A 24,883-nucleotide genomic window follows, 5' to 3' on the forward strand; every position below is an offset into this window, starting at 1 on the left:
TTGACCTCCTGAATCTAAGATATCTGATATATCTTGCTGGAATCCTACAAGTTGAGCTTCAGTGGAATAACCTTTCCTAAACCCAAACTGCCTTCTATCAAACCAGTTATTAATTTTGCAAACATGTCTAATATAATCAGAAAGAATGCCTTCCCAAAGATTACATGCAATGCATGTCAAACTGACTGGCCTGTAATTTTCAGCTTTATGTCTATCACCCTTTCCTGTATACACAGGGTCTACCATAGCAACTCTCCATTCATTTGGTATAGCTCTTTCATACAAACAATAATCCAGTTACTTCAGATATGGTACTATATCCCAACCCATTCTCTTTAGTATATCCCCCGAAACCTTATCAATTCCAGCTGCTTTTCTAGTTTTCAACTTTTGTATCTTACTGTAAATGTCATTGTTGTCATAGGTAAATTTTATTACTTCTTTAGCATTAGTCACCTCCTCTATCTGGACATTATCCTTGTAACCAACAATCTTTACATACTGCTGACTGAATACTTCTGCCTTTTGAAGATCCTCGCATGCACACTCCCTTGTTCATTAATGATTCTTTGAATATCCTTCTTGGAACTTGTTTCTGCCTTAAAGTACCTACTCTTCCATTTTTCACTAAAATTTGTATGACCACCAATTACGCTTGCCATCATGTTATCCTTAGCTGACTTCTTTGCTAGATTCGATTTCCTAGTAAGTTCCTTCAATTTCTCCTTACTTCCACAGCCATTTCTAACTCTATTTCTTTCCAGCCTACACCTGCTTCTTAGTCTCTTTACTTCTCTGTTATAATATAGTGAATCTTTAGCATTCTTTACCACCTTTAAATGTACAAAACTATTTTTACATTCCTCAACAACTGCTTTAAGCCCATCCCAGAGTCTGTTTACATTTTAATTTACCATTTTCCACTGATCATAGTTACTTTTTAAAGACTCTCTCATGCCTGTTTTATCAGCCATATGGTACTGCCTAATAGTCCTAATTTTAATATCTTCCTTTCTTTCATACTTATTTCTAACTACTACAAAAACAACTTCGTGATCACTAATACCATCTATTACTTCAGTTTCTCTATAGAGCTCATCTGGTTTTACCAGCACCACATCCAGAATATTCTTTCCTCTAGTTTGTTCCATCACTTTCACTCTGTCATCAAATGTGAGTTTTGTTTTCAGGGGAAAATGACACGTCAGCCATTTCCCAAATTGTCTCGAAGGAAATTTGCTCCTGGTGAACTCATACACACGGTTGTGAGTGGACCCATGAAGGTCGAATCAAATGGTCATGCCAGGTACTTTGTTACATTCATCAATGACTACACGTTGCAGAAGAGCGAAGTACTTGATGAATTCCAGGCCTTCAAAACCATGATTAAGATGCAGTTTGACAAGAAGATAAAGTTCCTGGAATCTGATAATGGAATGGAGTACGTCAACAAGCAGTTTCACGACTTACTGAAGAGCTCTGGTATTAAGCGTTGATTGACGGTCCCAAACAATCCCGAGCGGAAAAAACGCACCTTAGTTGAAATGGCTCAGTGTCTGCTGATATAGTCTGACCTCCCACCTTCGTTCTGGGCAGAAGCAGTATCAACTGCAAATTATGTCAGGAATTGCTGCCCAACAGCTCTATTGGATGGAATTACCCCCTTTGAAGCATGGATGGTAGAAAAACTAGATGTGGGGAAACTTTCACGAATTTGGTTCATTGGTCTACTGTTTAAATCGAACCAAGAGCAAAGGCAAGTTTGATCCACATGTGTGAAAGGGCATCCTCCTGGGCTTTGCTGCAGGTCCCAAGGCCTTCAGAATATGGATCTCTGAGGAACGTCGAGTGGAGATTTCATGTGACGTCCAGTTCCTGAAAGAACTTCCAAAGGTGGATGGTCGTTGTTATGAAGAATTCTACCCAGGACAGATGACAGATATTGTGGAGACTGTTGAGGAGAGAACAGAAGAACATCTGTAGACAGTAAAAACATTTGACGTTGTGGTGAAGAGGGATGACTATCAACTTTCAAGTTCATCAAGGTGATATACAACCGAACTTGACTGATTCAGAAGACAAACCAGATTTCTTGGGCTGCGATATGGATCCACTTCCAGATGAAGTTGCAAAGTCAGTGAAGCACAAGGCAGGTAGACCTAAGAAGCCAACCAAGGAAGCACCAGGTTACTGAAGAGGAAGTTGGAGATAATCCAGATGCCACGTGCATAGTGGAAGTTCCCAATAAGTCCGCTATCTGTGGGCCCATATCCTATTAATAAGGTTTAGAGTTGTGAGGTGAAACACGATACTCGTTAATCTAACGTATGGCTTTATTGTGCACAGAGCAGAAGATTAACACAAAGAATATATCTCAACAGTTCATTTCGTGCAACCTGCGCTGATTGGCTGATTTTATGTTAGCATGTTTCTAACTTCTCTGCTACGCCATTTAACATGATTCCAAGTCATTTCACAAGATATTTAAATCTGACATTATTGGGTTAATGCCCATAATGTTAGAATGATGGATGAGCATTTTCTTTTGTGGCAGCTAATACAACTCTTTTCCCTCTTAATTTGACCATTCTTTCTTAAACCATCCCCTTTATGCAGCTTTGGAATGATGGATAATTTTTACCTCTAAAAATACCAATATAATGGTATTGTGGTGAATAAAAACAAATAAATTCAAACACTATGTGGCAGCCTGTCTTTGTAGCACTTACAATCATTGACAATGTCTCACTTGGTCCTTTTTGCAAGGGTGAGTTAAACTATACTATGTTAGGATGTGAAATTTATTGTTATTACAGTTTGCAGGAGAGGATGAAATCAAGAATACTGATTTACTGCCTGAACCAGGTGGTTCCTGGGCAGCTTTAATGGAAGAAGAACTGAAAATGTTTGTCTTTGAGACTGAGGCTGCAGTTACTTTTTTTAAGAAGAGACTACACTTCATCTTGTTTACAAAAGTAAACCTTCTCATTAGTGTGTTTTAACCTTTCACACTATCAAATTTATTACAGTTGCTAATATTGTGTATTAATTTATAAGTTTTTCGTATTCCATAATAAAAAGAAAATACACAAGAACCTTGTTTATCCGGCCCTTCTCAAGGTGGATGAATGGTGTATCCAGACCCTTTTCTTCTCACATGAAAATATTTTAGTAATATCTGGTTTGAAATGAACAGAGGAGTACAGCAAGGCAGAGTACTTCGTCACCCCTCTTATTTATCACTGTCACGGATGCCATAATAAAGGCTCTAAAAAAGAAGGAGCAGCAGGACTTGCAAGCCTTCATCTTTGCAGACGACGTGGTGATCTGGGGTGAAACCGAAAATGATGTGGAGAAAAAGCTGCAGAAATGGAGTCAAGAATTTAAGAGGTATGATCTAAATGTTAACAAGGCTAAGATGGTGGTGAGGGGAGATGACACACCACAAATCAGAATAAATGACACCAAACTGGACAGTATTCCAATGTTTAAGTACTTGAGTAGTATAGTATCAAAAGACAACCTTGCAAAGTATGAGGTGGACAGTCGAATTAGCAAGGCAATTCAATTTTACCACCAAGTAAGACAAGTGCTGTGGGATAAACAAGTACCATTAAAAGCAAAGATGACATTATATAAATCATATTATACACCCATCCTCATGTAGAGCTTGGAAACTACCACGTTAATGGCACAAGACAGATCAAAACTCCAAGCTGCAGAAATGAAGACCAGGAAGGACAACAAGTTCAGGAATGAAAAAGTCCTAAGAGGAGGTGGAAATAGGAGACTCCCTACTACAGAGGATTCAGAAAGCAAGACTGAAGTGGTTTGGCCATGTAAGAAGGATGAGTGCTAGCAGGACTGCAAGAAGAAAATATGAAAGAGAAAGGAAAAAGACCGGTGGACAGACCCAGAAGTAAATGGACAGATCTGGTGAAGAAAGATGTTGAGGAGAGAGGACAAGATTGGGAGAAGGTTATGAGAGACCAGTGGTTCGTGGACAGACAAAGATGTAGAGGGCTCGTACACCATACCCAGTCAACTGGAGATGGTCAACAATGATGATGATAATGATGATGATGATGAATATCTGAAGCTATCTCTTCTCAGTTTCAACCCAGTTAATTTATAACTGTTAGCTTCTCCAGTCTGCTGAAACTAATTTTAAGTAATAAATTTATAAACTGCCTGAAAAATAAAAACACATGTTTATAGTATTATAACTTAAAAGTATCTTGGTTCGAACCTCACTGTCGGCAGCCGTGAAGATGGTTTTCCGTGGTTTCCCATGTTCACACGTGGCAAATACCGGGGCTGTAACTTAATTAAGGCCACGGCCGCTTCCTTTCCATCACCATAAGACCTATCTGTGTCGGTGGAATGTAAAGCAGATTGTAAAAAAAAAAAGTTTCTTTTTTCAGGTATAATACTGTTATCATATGTTTTAACTTTTCAGGTTGTTTATAAGTATAGTGAAACCTCCTTGTTACGGTAACACATTTTTCCGCTTAGCAAGTCGTAAATTCAAAGTTCCAATTCTCATCGTATTGAATCTACGAGGGGGTACCCAAAAAAAAGGAATTATTTTTTTTAAAGGTATATCTTTTCAAATTTTTTTACAAAACAACCTCATCCCCTTCAAAATACTCTCCATTACAACTAATACATTTGTCCCACCAATGCTTCCACTGTTCGAAACATTTTTTGCAGTCCAATGGCTAACAGCTCCTCCCTCATTTTCTTCTTGACTTCTTCAATGTTGTCAAGTTGGTATCCTTTCATGCCCCTTTTCATGCGTGGAAATAAGAAAAAGTGGCACAGAGCCAGGTCAGGTGAGTAAGGTGCATGGGGCAGTGGCACCATGCCATTTTTAGCCAAAAACTGTCCAATAGAGTTGGCTGCGTGCGCAGGTGCATTGTCGTAGTGGAAGAACCAGACCCTATCTGCCACAAATCTGGTCTTTTTTGATGAACACTATTGCGCAATCTTCTTAAAACTTCCAAATGAAAGGTTTGATTGACGGTCTGACCTCAGGAAACAAACTCTGAATGAACTGTGCCCTTAGCATCAAAAAAAGCAAATCAGCATTGGTTTGATTTGACTTGACGACATTTTTTGGACGGGGTGACAATGACTTCCTCCATTGGCTTGACTGTTGCTTTGTTTCTGAGTCGTAACCATAGCACCATGACTCTTTACCAGAATTGACCTTTGACAGAAAATCTGGATCAGTTTCAAGCTATTGTTTCAAAACACGACATGTTTCAACTTAACGTTCTTTTTTATTGTCAGTCAGAACCCGAGGAACAAACTTAGCAGCAACCCTTTTCATTCCCAAATCTTCCGTTAAAAATCGCTGAACCAAGCTCCAAGGTAACCCATTAATCTCTGACAGTTGATCAATTGTCTGTCAACGGTTGAGAGCCACAAGCTCTCGAATTTTTCAACATTTTCGTCAATTCAGGCAGTTAATGGATGTCCAGAATGAGGTTTGTCATCAATCAACATGTCACCATTTTTAAACCGAGCAAACCACTCATTCACTTGAGTTTTTCCCATAGCGTCATCTTTGTAATCTGTTTTCAACGTTAAAACAGTTTCAGCAGCATTTTTACGAGTAGAAAACAAAATTTCACAGCTGCACATTGTTCACTTAAACTTGCCATCATAAAAAATGAAACAAGAACAAAACAGCGCTAGCAAAAATAATCACTGCACATGAAAAGAACAAGACAGGTCAACGGCACAGGCGGCCCTGAACTGGTAATGAGTTGCACTATATGCCTAGAGGCAGAAATGCGTACTACACAAACTTCGCCCACAGCAGTGTTATTCTGGTTATTTTTGGGTACCCCTTCGGATATAAAAATAACTCGCGTATCCCGTCACAAATTTTCGCTATTACCGCATAGTACTATCACATTATTCCTAGCCCCGAAAATCTTTTTTGACATCCCTTGTGAAAGAAACATGATTTCCAACTCAGGTAATAGCCGTCGCCACAGTTGCGTGACAACGGGAAAAGGCCTTGAATTCCTGAACTTCACAGGATAAATTGCACTTTCGGGAAGCAAGCCATTAGCCTCAGGAATGTTCAATTTTGCTTGCCGGTTAGCAGCGAGATTGCTGAAAAACAGTGAGACTGTTTGTATTTGCATTTTGCATTCTATTCAGAAGTTAGAAATTTATTTTTTGTTGAATGGTACAGTAAAGTGAAGCGAATATTTGTCACATAATATGGTAGCCTATATCTGGATTAGGAAAATAATCATGTGAAACTGACTAGTGTGGTGATATTTGTCATGTGATAGCGTAGTTATGAATACAGACAAAGTCGTGAAACTCCTTACTAATGAACACAAAATTAAAATCTGTCAGAAAGTGAATTGGGTCCGCATCTTTAAGCGTCGCAAATGTTGAACTCGCACCTTTGAGTTTCATCTCGATCACTCGAGTTGGACAAAGTTTTTTCGACTTCAAAATAGCGCCCGAAGCAATTACTCCTGATCGCGCATGGTCGAATGTAACCTCCAATTCATTGTGTAAGTGTGTGACCAGAAAATAGTGCTTAATAACCCACTGCTCCAAAATAAAGGCTTCTACTAACAACATTTGTTTTAGAAAGTGTGGCCTGCAATAATACTTCCGATACTTTTATTGGCCTTGGTGCACATATTTTCAAGTGTGTTGTCTGACGTTTATTACACCTTTCAGTACACTTGTTATTTTATAAGCCCCAGTGGAAAAGATTTTCATATTTGTTCTCTCGTGTTTTTTCACACCTTTTAATACTTTCCCCTAATCTTTAGAAATTGTGGATATAATTTTCACTGTATTCATGGATACACGATGTAAAATGCCCTCGTGTCGGAAAAAATCATATCTAGTTTTTCCATATCCCTGTTGGATAGTTTTTATTTGTATATTCAGTAGTATATTTGTATATTTGTATTTTCTCACTGAACACGTTCTTTTTCCTTGTCCCCTGCAGAAACGTCTTAACGAGGCTTTACTGTACAGTATGTTACTCAAAATTAGTTTTGTCAGACTGAAAATCCTTTAAAAAAAATAAAAATAAAGGGGATATGTGCATTCTTTGAATCTTATCTATGAAACTGCTACATTGTTATGATGTTACTTCAGGTATTGCAGAGATTTGCTGGACCCATATTTCAAGCTACCATACTCTTGAAAGGCCAGTGTGGGTCTGTCTCTTACAGATATAAGAAGCTGTATTGTTCCTCTGTGCATGTGTGGAGGGTGGCAGCTACTGAATGGTATTGAAGTGACAGACAAAGGAGTTGGAGGCATTAAACAGAATATTCCTGGTTGCTCGGGTGTTGAATAGGTTATGCAGCTTGTATTCATCTATTAGTTCATTTCTGAATTATCCATATTTTCATTAATCCGGATCACCTTCGGTCCCCCCCTCCTAGTCCAGATAAACTATTTTCTTGTGTATGTTATGAAATATTCATAATTTTCTTTCCTGATAATGATTTGTGAAATTCAAAAGAAAAATACTTTCCTCTTCCATTAATGGAGCACATCATTCAATAACTTGATGAGCTACTAAAATTATAATTTACTTGAATCTGATTTCATTCCCTGAAATTACTGCCAGAAAATATATAAACTTTAAACAGACTAATGGTGATAATTATTGAGCTATACTAGATTATATATTTAGGAGGAGTATGATAAAGACACTTTTCTTCTGATGAACACAAATAAGGTTATCTCATATTCAAACTATTGCTATATTACCAGTCAAGCAACATGTCAGCTTTGCTCCACTTGTACTCTCCACCTCTCTTGCGGAACATAGCCTCATCAAACCCGGACTGATCAAGAGCGTTTGCCACGCCAACATCCAAGAGAGAAGGGGAAGGTTTCTTTGCTCCTTCTCGACAGTCCAGGAATCGCATCTATTAACATTCAACAAGTCGGTTAGTTAACATTGATGCTTTCACGGCCCATACTTGTAGACATGATATGGGCTTTTTGGCTTACGCCATGTCAAAAGAACAAAGTGAAACTCTTTACGTTTCGCAGAGAACTTTGCTCCACATCTTCAGAAGAAAATCTCAACTGTTCACGGGGAAGCATTTGACAATAATGAGGGTTGGAATTTTAAAATGCTTTACCTTTGGAGAACTGTAGTGGTACGCACGTTCGTCACCAGGTGGCTTGCTCCACACTGGCACAGCGCTCCAAGTGGGCGCTAATGATAATGGTTAAGCTCAAATTCAAATGTCCTATCACACCGTGTGTGCTTGAGAAGTATCAGAGAGGATATCAGACGAATCAGGGACGAATGTGGTAGAAGAAAATAGAAACTAATAAAATAAATGTATGTTAGGTCATCAGTGTGTCCTTATCCCGCCATCGGTATCGTTGTTAGGTAGCCCCTAACAAAAACATTCCTTATTAAGAAAAGTTTTTTGGTTTAAGACTCAAACTTTTCAAACTCCAGGTATTCTCAAATGAGTTTATCAGTCACATGTTTTCCTTCGTTACGCGATGATTCAAACCAAAAAACTTTTCTTAATAAGGAATGTTTTTGTTAGGGGCTACCTAACAACGATACCGATGGCGGGTTATAATGCTGTGGTTTTTTTTTTTAATTTTATAATAAATATCCTATCAAAATCTAGTAAAACAGAAAAAAGAAACTACCTAAGTCTTAAGCATCACAAGGACACACTGCAATTACTTGAAGAAGAATTCAATAAAACTCAATCAAGGGACTACTACAAAACCTTCAGAAAACAGCTGTGAAAATATGAACTCCCAACCCTACTGATGAAGGATGCAAATGGTAAGCTGGCTCATAATAATAAAGACAATGCAGAAATTCTGGCTAAATATTTCAACAAGCTTCTAAATTGTGAGGAACGTGCAGAACTCCTTCATTTGCACACCAACACCCCAATAAAAACACCACCAGAGAATATCAATCCCCCACAATAAAGGAAGTCTACTAAGCAGTGAATAAATTAATAAACTACAAAGTGCCAGGGGAAGATCAGACCTTTGCAGAAATCTAGAAATATGCAGAAAGATCAGCAAAAGTTGCCCTCCATCAATAACTTTTCTCTATCTGGATTAAAGAAGAACTACCAGAACACTGGACAAAAGCCCTCATTAACTCACTGCACAATAAAGGAGACAAAACCAACCCTAATAACTACAGGGGAATCTCACTCCTAGACATAACATGCAAAATCCTTTCAATAATCATCCTTAATAACGATAAGTTTACAACTTGAGAAAGGACTGGGAGAATATCAAGGAGGTTTCAGACCCTGGAGGAGCTATCTTGATCAGTTCATAAGTCTTAAGTTGATAATGGAAAATAGCAGGAAGAGAAACAGAGATATAGTGATAACATTTGTAGATTTCAAGAAAGCTTAAAATTGCATCCTTAGAGAATCCCTGTTTAAAATTTTAAGATACCTTGGACTGCACTCCAAATTAATAAACATGATAAAACTGACTCTCACTAACACCAAATCAAAAGTGAAGTTTAGGGATGAAATATCAGAGTCATTTGAAATTAAAACTGGACTACAGCAGGGAGATGGACTCTCACCACTATTATTTAATTGTGCTCTAGAAATGGTAATGAGGAAATAGTTTAGGAAATGTCCCCCAAAAATAAAGATTGGCCAAAAATCAAAATAAATTGCCTGGGTTTTGCCAAAGATTTAGCATTACTAGCAGTTGACAGAAAAGCAGCAAAAACCCAAATATCAGAACTTCAAAACATTGCAAATAAAATTAGCATCAAAATATCATTTGAAAAAATGGAAATTGTGCCCCGAAAACCAACACAAATAAAAGAGGTTACCATAAATGGTAATAAAATCAAAATTGTAACTCAGTTTAAATATCTTGGAGAAGTAATAACACATAACCTAACTGAAAATCTCAATCCAAACAAGAACAAATAGATTAGCTAAAGCATAAAAATTAACATGGGACATTACAAAAAGAAATGACTATCAATAAATGCAAAAATAAAACACTACAACACAGTTATAAAACTGGAAGCTACATATGCAGCAGAAACACGTTTTCACCTGAATAAACAATCAAAGACTGACAGACTTCAGAAAGTTGAGAGGATGATTGGAAGAACTAGCATCAACAAAAAATACCAGAAAGATCGACAATGGAAGATAATACCTATCAAAGTCGTGTACAAAGAGCTAGAACCCATTACAGACACTATGCGTAAGAGGAGACTCGGATTCTTTGGGCATAACATGAGGATGCAGGATTTGAGACTTCTGAAACAACTAGTACAACACAATCTTGACTCAAAAAATACCACAACAGGATGTAAATGGATCAGAGAAGTAAGAGAGGATCTGAAGGAAATAGACTTTACAACAGAAGACATCACAAGTAAGATAAAATTCAATAAAAAAACTCGGTACAAACCTCGCCTTTACCCTTACGCGAAACAAACCCACAATACACATTTTCAACCAAGGAAAGGGCACGAAGATCGGAGTGTCTGAAGAAGTACTGCGAGGACTGCAAAGCCCGAACAATTCCTTTAAAGAGACCTGAACGATGGACTGACTAAAGTGATCCTACGCGGTCATAAAACAAGAAGAAGAAAATAAGAAGACTTCCTTGTGAACAGTCGAGATTTTCTTCTGAAGATGTGGAGCAAAGTTCTCTGTGAAACATAAAGAGTTTCACCTTGTTTTCTTGACATGGCATAAGCCCGAAAACCCATATCATGTCTACAAGTTGGTTAGTACTTACATTATAAATTCTTTCAGTTTCCAACATGCAAAATAGGGCACAAATGTTTTGGGACTGTGTGCATCAAGGATGGGAAATCAAAGCCGAGAGTCTCTAGTTTGGATGTTACTTGGGAAAGGTCTGGAGAAGTTTGCCCTTTTCTACAGAGAGATCCAACAAACATTCTGTTTGCCTCCGTGGCTGAATGGTCAGCATTGAGTAGGGAAATGGGTGCCCTTCTCTTGAGAACTTCACAATATCTTGCTGATGAGATAGTCTCATGAGATAAATAATAGTAAGTATGCTTCTGGCACGAGCGACGATCTGGGAGTCCAGTCAGTAGGGGCCATGAATAATGTGGTCATGACTTTCACGTTCCTTGAAGCATTTCTATGCTTACTGTCAGCAGCAGTCCTTCATATGCTTTGCCCTGACGAAAGCCAATGAAACTTATCTGAACACTCAGCTTTTTGTTAAAGATTTGTTAATACTCACCAAATGGCCAAAAGTCATGGGAAGGGGTGTCCCATTAGAAAATGTGCCATGTATGACCCCTGAGCATTGTGGCTAGCCGCAGCGTAGCTGAGCAGTCTGTCACAGACACCAGTGTCGTGAAGATGGCAGCACGTCGCGAGTTAACCGACTTTGAATGTGTGAGATTACATGCCAATTCAGGTTTCCGAGGTCAACAGTGTCAAGGGGTGATCTTCAGTATTGCAGAGAGAGTGTTACCACCCATGTAAACTGCCACACGGGAAGAGCACAGGTGTTTATAATGAACGGACATCACATCGCCTCCACAAAACCATACTGGGCACTCGATGGGCTACTGTGAGTCAGATCACTGCCCAGTTGAATGTTGGGAGTCAGGAACCCATTTCTACCAGGTCTGTAAGGAGGTAACTGCACCGCACAGGCTTCACCAACTGACGACCAACTTGTGTCCCAGTGCTGACACCTCGACACAGGGCTCAACAAAGTGTATGGGCCTGCGAACATTGGCAATGGACCGTGGAACAGTGGCGGTGTGTGGTCCGATGAATCACGGTTCCAGTTGTATCGAGCTGATGGGCGCATGAGAATGTGGCGTATGCCCCATGAAGCTATGGATCTTGCCCCATTGTCTGGTTGCAGGGAGCGCTGACAGGTGCATGTTATGTGGACACTCTTTCAGACCATCTGCATTCCTTTCTGGCCCTAGAGTACCCTGATGGAGATGCCATGTTTCAACAGAACAATGTGCCATGTCACCACTCTGTGGTGGCACGCAGGTGGTTGGAGGAGCACTCCAGTGAAGTTACAACCATGGATTGGCCCTTCAGATCCCCCAATCTTAATCCAATCAAACATTTATGGGATGCTGCCGATGCTAGTGTACGCTCCATGAACACCGCACCAACTACACAAGACCAATTGTGGTTAGCAGTGCAAGATGTGTGGGCCCAGATCCCTCCGGAATGGTTTCAACACCTTGTAGAGTCGATGCCTCGCTTATTGCTGCCATTTCGAGGGCTCGCGGAGGAGCAACTCATTATTAAAATCACATTCAGTGTCTTCCCATGACTTTTGGCCACTCGGTGTACTGTATATATAAGGCATATATATGTATAAGTGTATATATAGGCTTTGATCCAGAAATAATAATATTTACTTAATAACTTGTTTTTAGGTTATATTTTGCTGAGACCTACAGAAATTTAGAACAGATGTAGGCCTTTCAGGCATTTGCTCTATTAATAATAATAATAATAATAATAATAATAATAATAATAATATTTGCTTTACGTCCCACTAACTACTTTTACGGTCTTCAGAGACACCGAGGTGACGGAATTTAGTCCCGCAGGAGTTCTTTTACGTGCCAGTAAATCTACCGACACGAGGCTGTCATATTTGAGCACCTTCAAATACTACCGGACTGAGCCAGGATCGAACCTGCCAAGTTGGGGTCAGAAGGCCAGCGCCTTAACCGTCTGAGCCACTCAGCCCGGCGTTTGCTCTATTAACCAGCGTTTTGTTTTAGGTCCGACACTAGACTCATCAGAGTGGGATGTGTCAGACCCTACCCACTGATGCTGGGGTGTATGCAGGTGAACTTATCAGAAGCCCATTATAAGAGGCACAGTCTGATAACTGCATACAGGAGATAAATCTCCACAATGGAATCATTGCCCGCCTAGCAATTCCGAATGGAAAATTCTAAGTTCCCATGGAGGAAATTAGGTATTTTTCACCAATAGAGCATGTCAAAAAAACAGAACAGATATAAGGCTTTCAGGCATTTGCTCTATTAACCGGCATTTCTTCTTAGGCCTGACACTATACTCATCAGAGTGGGATGTGTCAGACCCTACCCATTGACGCTGGGGTGTATGCAGGTGAACTAGTGTCAGACCTAAGACGAAACGCTGGTTAATAGAGCAAACTCCTGAAAAGCCTTACATCTGTTCTGTTTTTGACATGCTCTATTGGTGAAAAATATCTAATTCCCTCCATGGGAACTTAGAATTTTCCATACAGAAATTTATGTATAAAACATAATTATGCAGAACTGAGTTATGTATAAACCAGTTCCACCTGTATTCTGTATTATAGTACATAAAACCATGCCTGGCCAGGGTTTCCCACTAAGGGATCGAGCAGACAGTACAATCAGTGGCTCAATGCCGAGAGTGCTGATTCCCCAGCATAGGAAATGACACCGAATTCCAGTATGCAGCATCTGTTCTCAAGGTTAGGGGGTGGCTTTATTAACCTGGTCGTTGGGTATGGTTAGCCCACCATAACAATAGCCTGTATGAAGTATCAAAGTAGATCAGAGCAAGGAGAGGGTGAAGTGGAGGTCAGTGATCTACTGCCTGACCAGGAGCTACCTGGATAAGGGTGATGGAAGAAGAAATACATAAAAATGTAACACTCTTATTCTTTCTCTCTTATATTGCCATAAAACTGATTGAATTTACTGTACTGTCCCCAGCATGTACTTCTGCTCAGTAAGTTGTTGAAGAAAGAAAGGAAGAAAAAGAATTTTATGTGTATTAGAAGACTAATTTTGGCAATACATGATATATTTACAAAATACTTACATATTCATCTAAGATCAAGTAACTGTTCTGCATCTGAAAATGAAAAGAATGAATTTATTTATAATCTATATACATAAAATAAGAGTTTTGTCTGTACATTGCTCAGAATTTTAAAAGGATGGTATTTCTGTATCAGTCATGTCCACAGTACAATGCTAAACAGAGAAAGATGTTCCACCTATTCAATACAATAATATTGTTGCACAAATTAATGTAGCAACATGTTTAATATGTTATAGGACCGGTTTCGACATATGTCCATGTCATCATCAGCCGATACAAAAATGGCAAGAATTCAACACAATTGTAACACTTATGACACTTTTCTTGAAGAATTAAAAATAGAAGTTCATGTAGCACTTTTAAGTGAAGATAATTTTTTTGTAGATATCTTCACTTAAAAGTGCTACATGAACTTCTATTTTTAATTCTTCAAGAAAAGCGTCATAAGTGTTACAATTGTGTTGACTTCTTGCCATTTTTGTATTGGCTGATGATGACATGGACATATGTCGAAACCGGTCCCATAACATATTAAACATGTTGCTGCATTAATTTGTGCAACAATATTATTGTATTGAATAGGTGGAACATCTTTCTCTTTTTCGCATAGTAATTATTAGTTCAATACGGATCAGTGATGAAGTTTTTAACTTTAAATATCCACAGTAACAAGGAAATGCACTTTCTACTTTACCGTAATTCACCGTCTTCACATAAGAAAACACGTTTGGTGACTTCCCCGTCGCGTTTCTAGGGAAACGTTCGGAGCTGTGCAATTTAATACAGTCTCACTCACAACGTGTACACTACCTAACCTAGAATTCTTTATACAATGTATAATTCCATAGCGAAGCATGGGTACATCAGCTAGTATGATATAAAAAAGTCATAGTCTGGATTGAGCAGTAATAAATAGAAAGTTAATATACAAGTTTATTATTGAGTAATAAGAACATATTAGGTAGCAGGTAGGGACGCTCTTCGGGGGGCAGCCCTGCCCAGGGAGTGGCGCCTCTGTCTATGTTGAGTCCCAGAGCATACTGACCCAGTGTTTATCATCTGGTAAGGGTCCCAATTACGAGTGAAGACCTCAACAGAATCTACAGCGGAGAAGATGAACCTTGGAACGGTGAAAATTGTGGAAGAGGCAGCCCAGTAACAGGGGAATAGTATGAGTACTCTATTCATCAGCAGTGTTTGTTCCCCGTGTAATTGGCAGCCTGAATAATTGCTGGCAGTAGCTCTAAAATGCCTTTGGGAGTGGCAACCCCATCACAACAATAGCCTAAAAATGAGTGATGGTATACCATCACCACTCAAACCTGGCACAAGGGGAAATAAAAATGATGATGAATAAGAACATAAGCTACAAGACTGGAACCATGTGGCTCAATGAAGTAAAAAAAAAAAAAAAAAAAAGGACTTAGGTTCTGCTGGAACAACTGGTAAATTTGTGGTCTCCTCTACCAAAAGTTGTTAAATCTCGCAAACCTCTTTCACAGGAAAGAAAGGAAAAACTAATAGCAGGACTCAAGAGGTATTGGGAACGAAAGCAACCATCCAAAATGAACTAGTCATAAGAGTTCCCTAGTGGACTTAAGGGTGGACCTACACCTATAAGGATAAAAATTTGTCAATTTTCAATTTATTTGTTTCTACATTTATTGATCCTTCCTCTTCAAATCACTGCAACAATTTCTTTGATATGTATCATACTTCTGAAGTTATGACCAAAAAAGTGCAAGACTGTCACCGACGTTTTCCTACACTTTGGTAACTTTGTCGCTCGTTTCCCGAAACTTTGAATTTTCAAATCCGTTTCCTTAGTAACTGCCAGAGTTTTCAAGATAATGAAGTGAAATTTAGTATACATATGTATCTCATAGGGAAGAACAATATGACATAGAACTGTTGCTGTCAATGTCATAGTTTCAGTTTTTTAAAATTATTCTGTAAAAAAAACTTTCAAAAATGTTACACTTTAATATAAGCTTTTAAAGAAATATTTTTTCTTCACAGATTCCAATGATTCTAGGTCAATCCCTAGCTACTGCATTAGTTAATACAATGAAAAAAGAATTTTTGAAAAACAATGATATTTGTGTAAAATATTAGAGAAACGGTGGGACAGTGCACAATATGCAGCCTCCAATTTAAATGCCTAATTTCATGAAATGAATTCACCATGTGACTTGTAAATACACGAACATACTGGAAAAGCATAGTGTAGTGTGATTGGCAGACCAAATTACAATTCTTTAGTACTTTCTGTTGCTGAGGAATAAAAAAGTGAAATATACATTTTTTTGGTTGTTATAGGTGTAGGTCCCCCCTTAAATCACTAATAATAAATAGGATTGGGTTTTTTTCATGTTTGTTCCTTTCCATTACTTATATTGACCCATTGGATTCCTTTCCTCCTGCATTTGTCCTGTTTGCATTGCCTTTTACTACGGCTGAATGGTTAGCACAATGAATGGCATTCGCTTTAGAGGGCCCTAGGTTTGAAACAGTTTGGTCATCTCAAAAGATGGAACCACGAAGAACATCTAGAAGGAACTTGAAAGCAAAAGATCAAGAGGTAGGCCAAGGAAGAGATGGATCGATTAGATTAGAAAAGATCTAGCTGAGCGAGGTCTGGATTTGCAGCCACTTACGGAAAAAGAGACCTAGTTGGACGGAAGTAAATGGAGAGTGCTCATCCACCACACCCAGGAAATGAGCCAATTCAAGATGATGATGATGATAGTAATTCCTCTAGCTCACCGAGCTCGATAGCTGCAGTCGCTTAAGTGCGGCCAGTATCCAGTATTTGGGAGATAGTATGTTCAAACCCCACTGTCAGCAGCCCTGAAGATGGTTTTCCGTGGTTTCCCATTTTCACACCAGGCAAATTCTGGGGCTGTACCTTAATTAAAGCCTCGGCCGCTTCCTTCCCATTCCCAGATCTTTCCTGTCCCATCGTTGCCATAAGACCTATCTGTGTCGGTGCGACGTAAAGCAACTGGCAAAAAAACAAACCTCTAGCTCTGGGACTGTGTGTTTGTGTTTGCCATAATGAAGATCCTCATTTACATACAACACATCACACGACAAACCACCGCAGAAACACGCAACAGTAAGGGCATCCCTCCCACATGGGCCTGGCATCAGGAAAGGCATCCAGTTGTAAAACTGGGCTAAATCTATACAAAGTGACGACCCTAAGTAAGATTCGTATTTACCTCATGTCTCTTCCCTTCCCCCGTCTTTATTCAGGTTTCTTTTTTAATGTTCCTTGACAACGGGTACATGTAAAGAAAAATTTTAAGACACTTTTAGTGTTTGGGTAGAACGCGCATATCGTCGAGAGTATTTAACTACAATTGTGTTTAATGTCTCAATTGACAGATAAAAGAGACGGCTACCTGTTGCAAAAAAAGAAAAAAAATGAAAATCTGAAGCATAGTTTTCATGAAATAGCACTTCAAAGATGATGATGATGATGATGCTTGTTGTTTTAAGGGGCCTAACATCAAAGGTCATCGGCCCGCACTTCAAAGCAAGGCAAAATTTGTGCTCAAATACATGACGTTACACACATACTGTGTTATAAGATGGCCCTGTATTGACTCACACGCTCAATTGGAGGTTGACGCAAGTGTGATAAACTGATATAACTTGAAAACAGTATTCTCTCACCCATCGGTAAGTAATTCAAGTATCGAGCTCGAATTATTATTATTATTATTATTATTATTATTATTATTATTATTATTATTATTATTATTATTATTATTATTATTATTATTACTTGTAATGTATGGCTAAGAAGTGTTTACATCCATTTAGTGTTATTATTTACATAGTCAAATGATTGCATTGTTTATGAGGTTATGTCATGAACCATGTGCTGTATATAGACATATACACGAGTTCAGTTAATGTAAGAACCTGTAATTAATAGTATATAATTTATTATTACCTGTACATATGTTGTGTAATCTGCTCCAGTATTGTGTAACACATTGTAATATTCGGAATGGCAATAGGTAGGACGAGATGATTGTAGAATATTCTTTACATTATAACTATGTTGAGAACTTACTAGAAGGTATTTTGTAACATAACTTTCTAGAAGCCTGACCAGGCACATACATAAGGAGACGAGTTATTGCTTAGTTGGAGTTATGGTTTAAAAGGAGTATACTTGTGACCTTGTGTTGTTTAAGCAGACATGTTTGTAGGCAATCAGCTGTCAACTGTTTTAAGGTTGCAATCTCCATGTGGCATGTGCTTAGTGATAGACCGTTTTTAATAATGGTGGATTGTTGATATGGTATTTTGTTGTAATCAGGTTATGTGTGATTAATGTGAAAATAAGTTCTAAATAAATAAGTGTACCAACTGACAGCATTTTGTGTGCGTCTTTTTGAATACATCAAGGTTAGCTGTCGTGAATACATCGTGGTCAGTTGTACAGAATAACAAATTTAATAATGGAAAAGGAAGTTTGACGTCACACGCATACTTTGTTATAAGATGGCGCTGTATTGAATCACATGCTCAGTTGGAGGTTAGCTGTCGTGAATACATTGTTGTCAGTTGTATAGAATAACAAATTTAATAATGGAAAATAAAGACTTGATTAGGATTTGGCAAAAACATGCAAAAGAAATAGTTGAAACGAGAAAATTGAAAGAAAGATTTGATTAGGATTCGGTAAAAACATGCAATAGAAAGAGTTGACATGAGAAAAGTGAATGATTAAGGAAAAAAATAGAAATGAAACAAAAAGAGCGTAATAGGCGTTACTATGAGAAATTGAAACAGTGAAAACAATTTACAATAAGTAACTACTTTGAAGTGAATGAAGGTGTATCTGCGATTTTGTTAGAAGTTTCACATAATATTTGTCTTTTAATTCTAACAAGTAAGTCCATGAAACCCTCAGAACCCTGCAGCTGTTACAGTAGTGACAGCCTAATGCCAATTTTTATGCTACACTTCCCCCTTCGAGGTTGAACATCTGCCAAGATGGCCCATCAATGAGTGTTGATGCTCATTCTCCTGAAGAAGCTCAGAAGTGGAAACGAGCTTCTTGTGGGCTGAGAAGAAATGGACATTCATGGCTACATTAACATTTCTGTTTAAAAAATTCTCTGCACCCAGAAACATAAAGTAACAATTTACGGCTCACCTTCGTATTGCTCTCTGAAACCAACATGGGTACATGTTTGTGACGATCAAGGAACTCTTGAAACTGGTCGTCACTAATATAAAATTTCTCCGCATGTCTCAAAGCATCCTTGCCTACATTCTCACCTTCCAGCAGCAGACACTGGAAAACCTGAAAAAAGAATTTCAAGAGAAGGATCAAAACATAAAACAGAAACAACCACATCAGATACACTGATTAATTATTTTAACCATAATGGTCAACTATCTTGGGTCCGTATTGACTTAAAATGAATCATACATTCATTTATTTATTTAAACACCTTGTTCCACCTTGTCACTACTAATAACACGCTGAAGACTGAGCAGGTGAAGTTAGATTTTACACTGTGGACTGAGCATTGTAGTGCGTTTTCATATTTTTATACAAAAATAACTAATAACCTTACAGTCACAAACCTATTTTGGAGTCAGCAACGTTAGAGCTACGCATGCATACCTTGTTTTTACAAAATCGGTGCAAAAACCACTAACTTTTATAATTTATTTTTTTTTTTGCTAGGGGCTTTACGTCGCACCGACACAGATAGGTCTTATGGCGAAGATGGGATAGGAAAGGCCTAGGAGTTGGAAGGAAGTGGCCGTGGCCTTAATTAAGGTACAGCCCCAGCATTTGCCTGCTGTAAATAAATTTTTAAAACTTTTTTTTTTCTACTTTCAATTTTTTTTAAACCTGAAAACTTACGTATTCACACAGACACCATGATACTTTTATGAAACACAACATACATACTAATCATTGAGAAATGAAAAAATTACATTAATTCTGAAAATTGGCTCTAGTCGTCGGCCGCATGAGACAATGCGGCTATGAAGTTGCCTTGGTAGTATCAACTTAGTATCATAATAGAATTAGGTTCCGATGATGGGATTCTACCTGGTATTTTTTTAATGAACTACAAGCACTGCACTCTGCTAGCGTTTGTAGTACGTAGAAGTGAATATATAAGCACTAGAACTCAATGGTGTGCGGCGTTCGTCCTCCATGGAAAATTATCATCGACGTATGGCGCGCACATCGCTCGACTTCAAACTGTTAACAGTTTTTGTTGTTAGTAAAAGCCGTATGTGTTTCGAGAAATTTAAACTGGTCTCTTCTTCAGCGGCGTAAAGTTACCAAACATACTCTTGGATTTGTTACATCATTATAATCAAATGCTTAACTTGACATGTTCAAATAATTTTAAACATCTATAATAACTATTGAGATGTTTTGGTTAAATTATTTTAAAACATTAATGTATCATCTTATATTATTTTAAAACATTAAATGTATCATCTTATAAAATACAAACATCCATTCAAATTTTAGATTATCACTAACAATACAAAACATAAAATAAATACAAAATTTTTTAATCCACCTTCTCAATACTTGACAATCTTGCGATGTTCACAAAAACATTACAATGTGCTATTACAAGGTACTAGTTTCGGTCCTATAAGGACCATCATCAGCCTAGCCAAGATACAAAAGTGTATACCATAGTCCTAAAACAGAATTATGCGGTGAGATGAGAGATGAAAGAATGGACTGGGGATGTGGTGGAATAATATACATAAAAAGATGAAAATATGAACTGTTGTAGATGTAGCAAAGTTATGTTGAACAGTGACAAATAAAATCTTTAGGAATATGTCTCATAAAATTACAATATTAAAAAACAATTATCTCAAAATTGAATAAAATAATCTCTAGTTGACGAATAGTCCAAGGTTGCACATTTAAAAATTGGTTTATGTCAGATTTTAAACAATGTCCAATGTTTCTATTAAGTTCTAGAAGATATGAAGTTCAACATTGGCGCAGAGGGAATTATTTTGTCCGATAAATCCAAAACAGAGGTTAAATGTTGACTAAACTGTTGGACATATCTTGTGGTAGATTGAAATCCTGCAATCCCAATTCAATAGGAACCAAATGAACCTTGCGCAATGTGAAACAAGCTTGCCGGTTGAGTGCAACTAACAACTCTGTTTTAGGACTATGGTATACACTTTTGTATCTTGGCTAGGCTGATGATGGTCCTTATAGGACCAAAACTAGTACCTTGTCTTAGGATTTCGCCACAAATGATCTTTGCTCCAATACGGCTGATGATGACCCCTAGATGGGTCGAAACTAGTACCGTATAATTTTGTAATTTTGTGAATATATTGTATTGAAAAGGTGGAAACATTTACGTTATTATTATTATTACTTATATACCTTGTAATAGCACAATGTAATGTTTTTGTAAACATCGCATGATTACAAGTATTGAGAAGGTGGATTAAAAAATGTGTATTTATTTTATGTGTAATCTTAACTCAATACGGAACCAACTATGAAGTTTATAACCTTGAATACAAAACATATAATGAAATACTAGCAGTTTCCCGCTGGCTCCGCCCGCAATGTACAAATTATCGTTACTATCCTCATGGACGTATTTGCAAAGTTTTGAGTTAATGAAATAAAGCACATGATCTGCTGCAGTAATAGAATGTAACATTATGTCAACAAAACACTTGAAAATACATCACACAAAGAAATTGAATTAAACGTTCCTTGGAACAACACTACGCACTGAATTGTTGAAAAGTCCTTGAAGGATCTTCATCATGGAGACAAATGTACTCATAACTTTTCTCATAATCTACCAATTTAAGTAGCGCTTGATCCACTGAGTGTTTTTAGACCAAAACGAACTGCGTACCTTGATTAGAACGAAAGATTTAATTGCTTCAATGAGAAAAAAATGTTGAAGAAATGGGACGTCAAATTGAATGTTCACTCATAACTTTCCTCAGAATCAACCAATTTGAATAGTTAAAGAGCTGAAATGAAAGATCTTGATCCACTGAGTGTTCTTAGGTCAAAACGAACTCTGTACCTCAATTAGAGCCAAGATATGATAGCTTCAAAGAGACAAAAAATTGAAAAAATCAAATAATTTGAGGAAAGCGAAAGTTAAGTGATTTATAGTGCCTGATGACAAATTTGTGCATGAATACCTTTCAGTTAAAAAAAAGAAGGAAATCGACCAGATAGAATGGCCATACTGACTGACTTTAGTTTTCATCAATTTTTTTAATATATAGATTTGCTAAAAGTCTATATCTGTATAAAATTCTAGACTGATGTGTCAAAAAAAAACATTAATTATTAGCAACTCTTACTGTCTCAACCACTTAATTTACTTCATGGTCCTTCTCGATCTATCTTTGGTTTGATATAGCTGTTAGTCAAATCCTCTTTCAGCAAACTTTTCATTATATGTTTTAGTATTGTTAGTCTAACAAGGGGAGGCCGCAATGTTCGGATTACAGATTATCTTCAAACTTTGTACACTTTTAGTAGTCCACTAGGACAACATCATGTGCAAGGCTTTGAAAATTGCAAGAAAATGTTCACGTCGAATATATACCGGTGCTCTGCAATCATAAGCAGGATGGCGGCAGTTGAGTGGTTAGCATTCAAGCTTCACAATCACTGGATCGAGTCCCAATCATCTTTCTTTTCTTTTCTTTTTTTTTTTCATATTCTTTTGTATATATTACATATATTTTGCAGGGCAAGCATCCAGGTGCAAAGCAGTCCCGGGTACCTTACCCGATTTCACTGTCAGTATAAGGGATTTTGCATATCAAGACAGGCTTACATTTTCAGGAAAACTTTACGCATTTGGTCGTTTACTTGAAATTCAATACAAGTTCATGCAAATACACATATTTTTCACTATATACCTTTGAACTGAAATATACATGAAAGAATATTACCAGTGTTGAAAGGAAAAACAATGAGCGGGACTTGATCCAGCAATTACAGAGCTTGAACGCTAACCACTCGACCGCCACCATCTTGTGCTCATGATCGCAACGCACTGGTACATATTCAACATGAAAACTTCTCTTGCGATTTTCTTGAAAACACCTTAGTACTAGTCCTAATGGACTTCTAAAAGTGCATAAAATTTTAAGATAATCTGTGATCTTAATGTCGTGGCCTCCCATTGTAAGATTTGTACGGATCTTAGTACATTATAAAGTGATACATTTAATGTTTTTAAATCATTGAACCAAACCATTTCAACAGTTATTATAGATGTTTAAAATTATTTCAATGTGTCAAGTTAAGAATTTGGGATTATAATGATGCAACAAGTCCAAGAGTATATTTGGTAATTTTACGCCGCTGAAGAAGGGAACAGTTTAAGTTACTCGAAACATGAACGGCTTTTAATAACAACAAAAACTGTTACAGTAACAGTACTGACAATGTGGAACAGGGTGTTAAAATAAATGAATGTATGATTAGGTACATTGACGTTATAACCCTTCCTGCAGATTCAAACCTAGGTCCGCAACATATCGTCGACATAGCAAGCAAAACCAGTTCAGAATACTCGTATGATACGAATATCAACATCAAATTCTCAGCAAAGTCAGAAAATTCATGCCAACGGCAAAATCCTCGAAACAGTAAATATATTTAACTACCTTACCTTCAGGATTGATCATAAATTAAATTCAGATATAGAAATAAGGACTAGGATAAAATTAGGAAGTGGAGAATTTATACAAATGTAGCAGTTATTCTGCATCCATCTCTGTAGCATTACAGCTAGTGTTATTAGCTGCCGTCCTCGGGGGCCCGGGTTCGATTTCCGGTACTGCCAGAAATTTTAAAAAACTGGCAGGAGGGCTGGTATATGGTTGAAATGGTACATACAGCTAACCTCCATCGGGAGTGTGCCTGAAAAGAACTGCACTACCTCAGGATGAGGACACGAGTTTACTTTGTCCGCCTCCGTAGCATAACAGTTAAGTGTTATTAGCTGCCATCCTCGGGGGCCTGGGTTTGATTCCCAGTTCTGCCAGAAATTTTAAAAAAAATAGCAGGAGGGCTGGTATTTGGTTAAAATGGTACATGCAGCTCACATCCACTGGGGGTGTGCCTGGAAAGAGCTGCTCCACCTCAAGATGACGACATGAGGTTTCTTTTCTTCGACCCTAAACGCCATTTAAATCTGAAAATGAAATTTGGTAACCCTTTGCAGTCAGCCTGTCTGCAGAGGATTGCTTGAAGAAGTTCAGACTATGTTTTGTGATTTTACAAACTAATATAAAAAAATCAACATTAAAATAAAGAAATCTCAAAACTATGAACATTTCAGAAATAAATATGCCTGAATTTACAATTAACATGGAAATAAATTACTAACATTTGAAATATTAAAAAAATGAAAAATCCACACTCTGTTTCCTGTTTCAACCGGGTCAGGAATGGAATGAATGAAGCCCCATCTAGTGGCGAGGATAGGAACTGTTCCGGCTGCTGAAGCCTGTCGCACTCCTCTGAGGCAATGATTAATGACTCACAGATGAAATGAAATGATATTGGAGTGTGTTGCTAGAATGAAAGATGACGGGGAAAACCGGAGTACCCGGAAAAAAAACCTGTCTTGCCTCCACTTTGTCCAGCACAAATCTCATATGGAGTGACCAGGATTGAACCATGGAACCTAGCAGTGAGAGGGCAGGATGCTGCCGCCTGAGCCACGGAGGGAACAAATTTTGAAATAAGCATTATGAAAAACAGAAACTAGTTTTCAGTGGCAAAATATCACACATTTCCCCCTGTGGGTGGGGGTGGTAGAATAATGCTCATGTATCCCCTGCCTGTCATAAGAAGTGACTAAAAGGGGCTCCAAGGGCTCTTGGCTTTGGACCGTGGGTTGATGACCATGGAGCCCTTAGCTGAGTCCTGGCATTGCTTCCACTTACTCGTGGCTGGCTCCTCACTTTCATCTATCCTATCTGACCTCTCT

General features: G+C 37.9%; 1 protein-coding gene across 1 annotated transcript in view; it reads right to left on the minus strand.

Annotated features, from left to right (window-relative positions):
- Positions 1-7,766: 7,766 nt before the first annotated feature.
- Positions 7,767-24,883, minus strand: part of LOC136883252 (S-adenosylmethionine-dependent nucleotide dehydratase RSAD2-like) — a 40,571-nt gene continuing 23,454 nt past the window's right edge. The window contains exons 4-6 of the mRNA XM_067155463.2: positions 19,033-19,182; positions 13,851-13,883; positions 7,767-7,931 (exon numbers count right to left, since the gene is read on the minus strand). Of these exons, the coding sequence (XP_067011564.1) occupies positions 7,767-7,931; positions 13,851-13,883; positions 19,033-19,182 (348 nt within the window). The remainder of the gene's footprint in view (positions 7,932-13,850; positions 13,884-19,032; positions 19,183-24,883) is intronic.

This window comes from Anabrus simplex, chromosome 11, assembly GCF_040414725.1.
Source record: "Anabrus simplex isolate iqAnaSimp1 chromosome 11, ASM4041472v1, whole genome shotgun sequence".
NCBI lineage: Eukaryota > Metazoa > Arthropoda > Insecta > Orthoptera > Tettigoniidae > Anabrus > Anabrus simplex.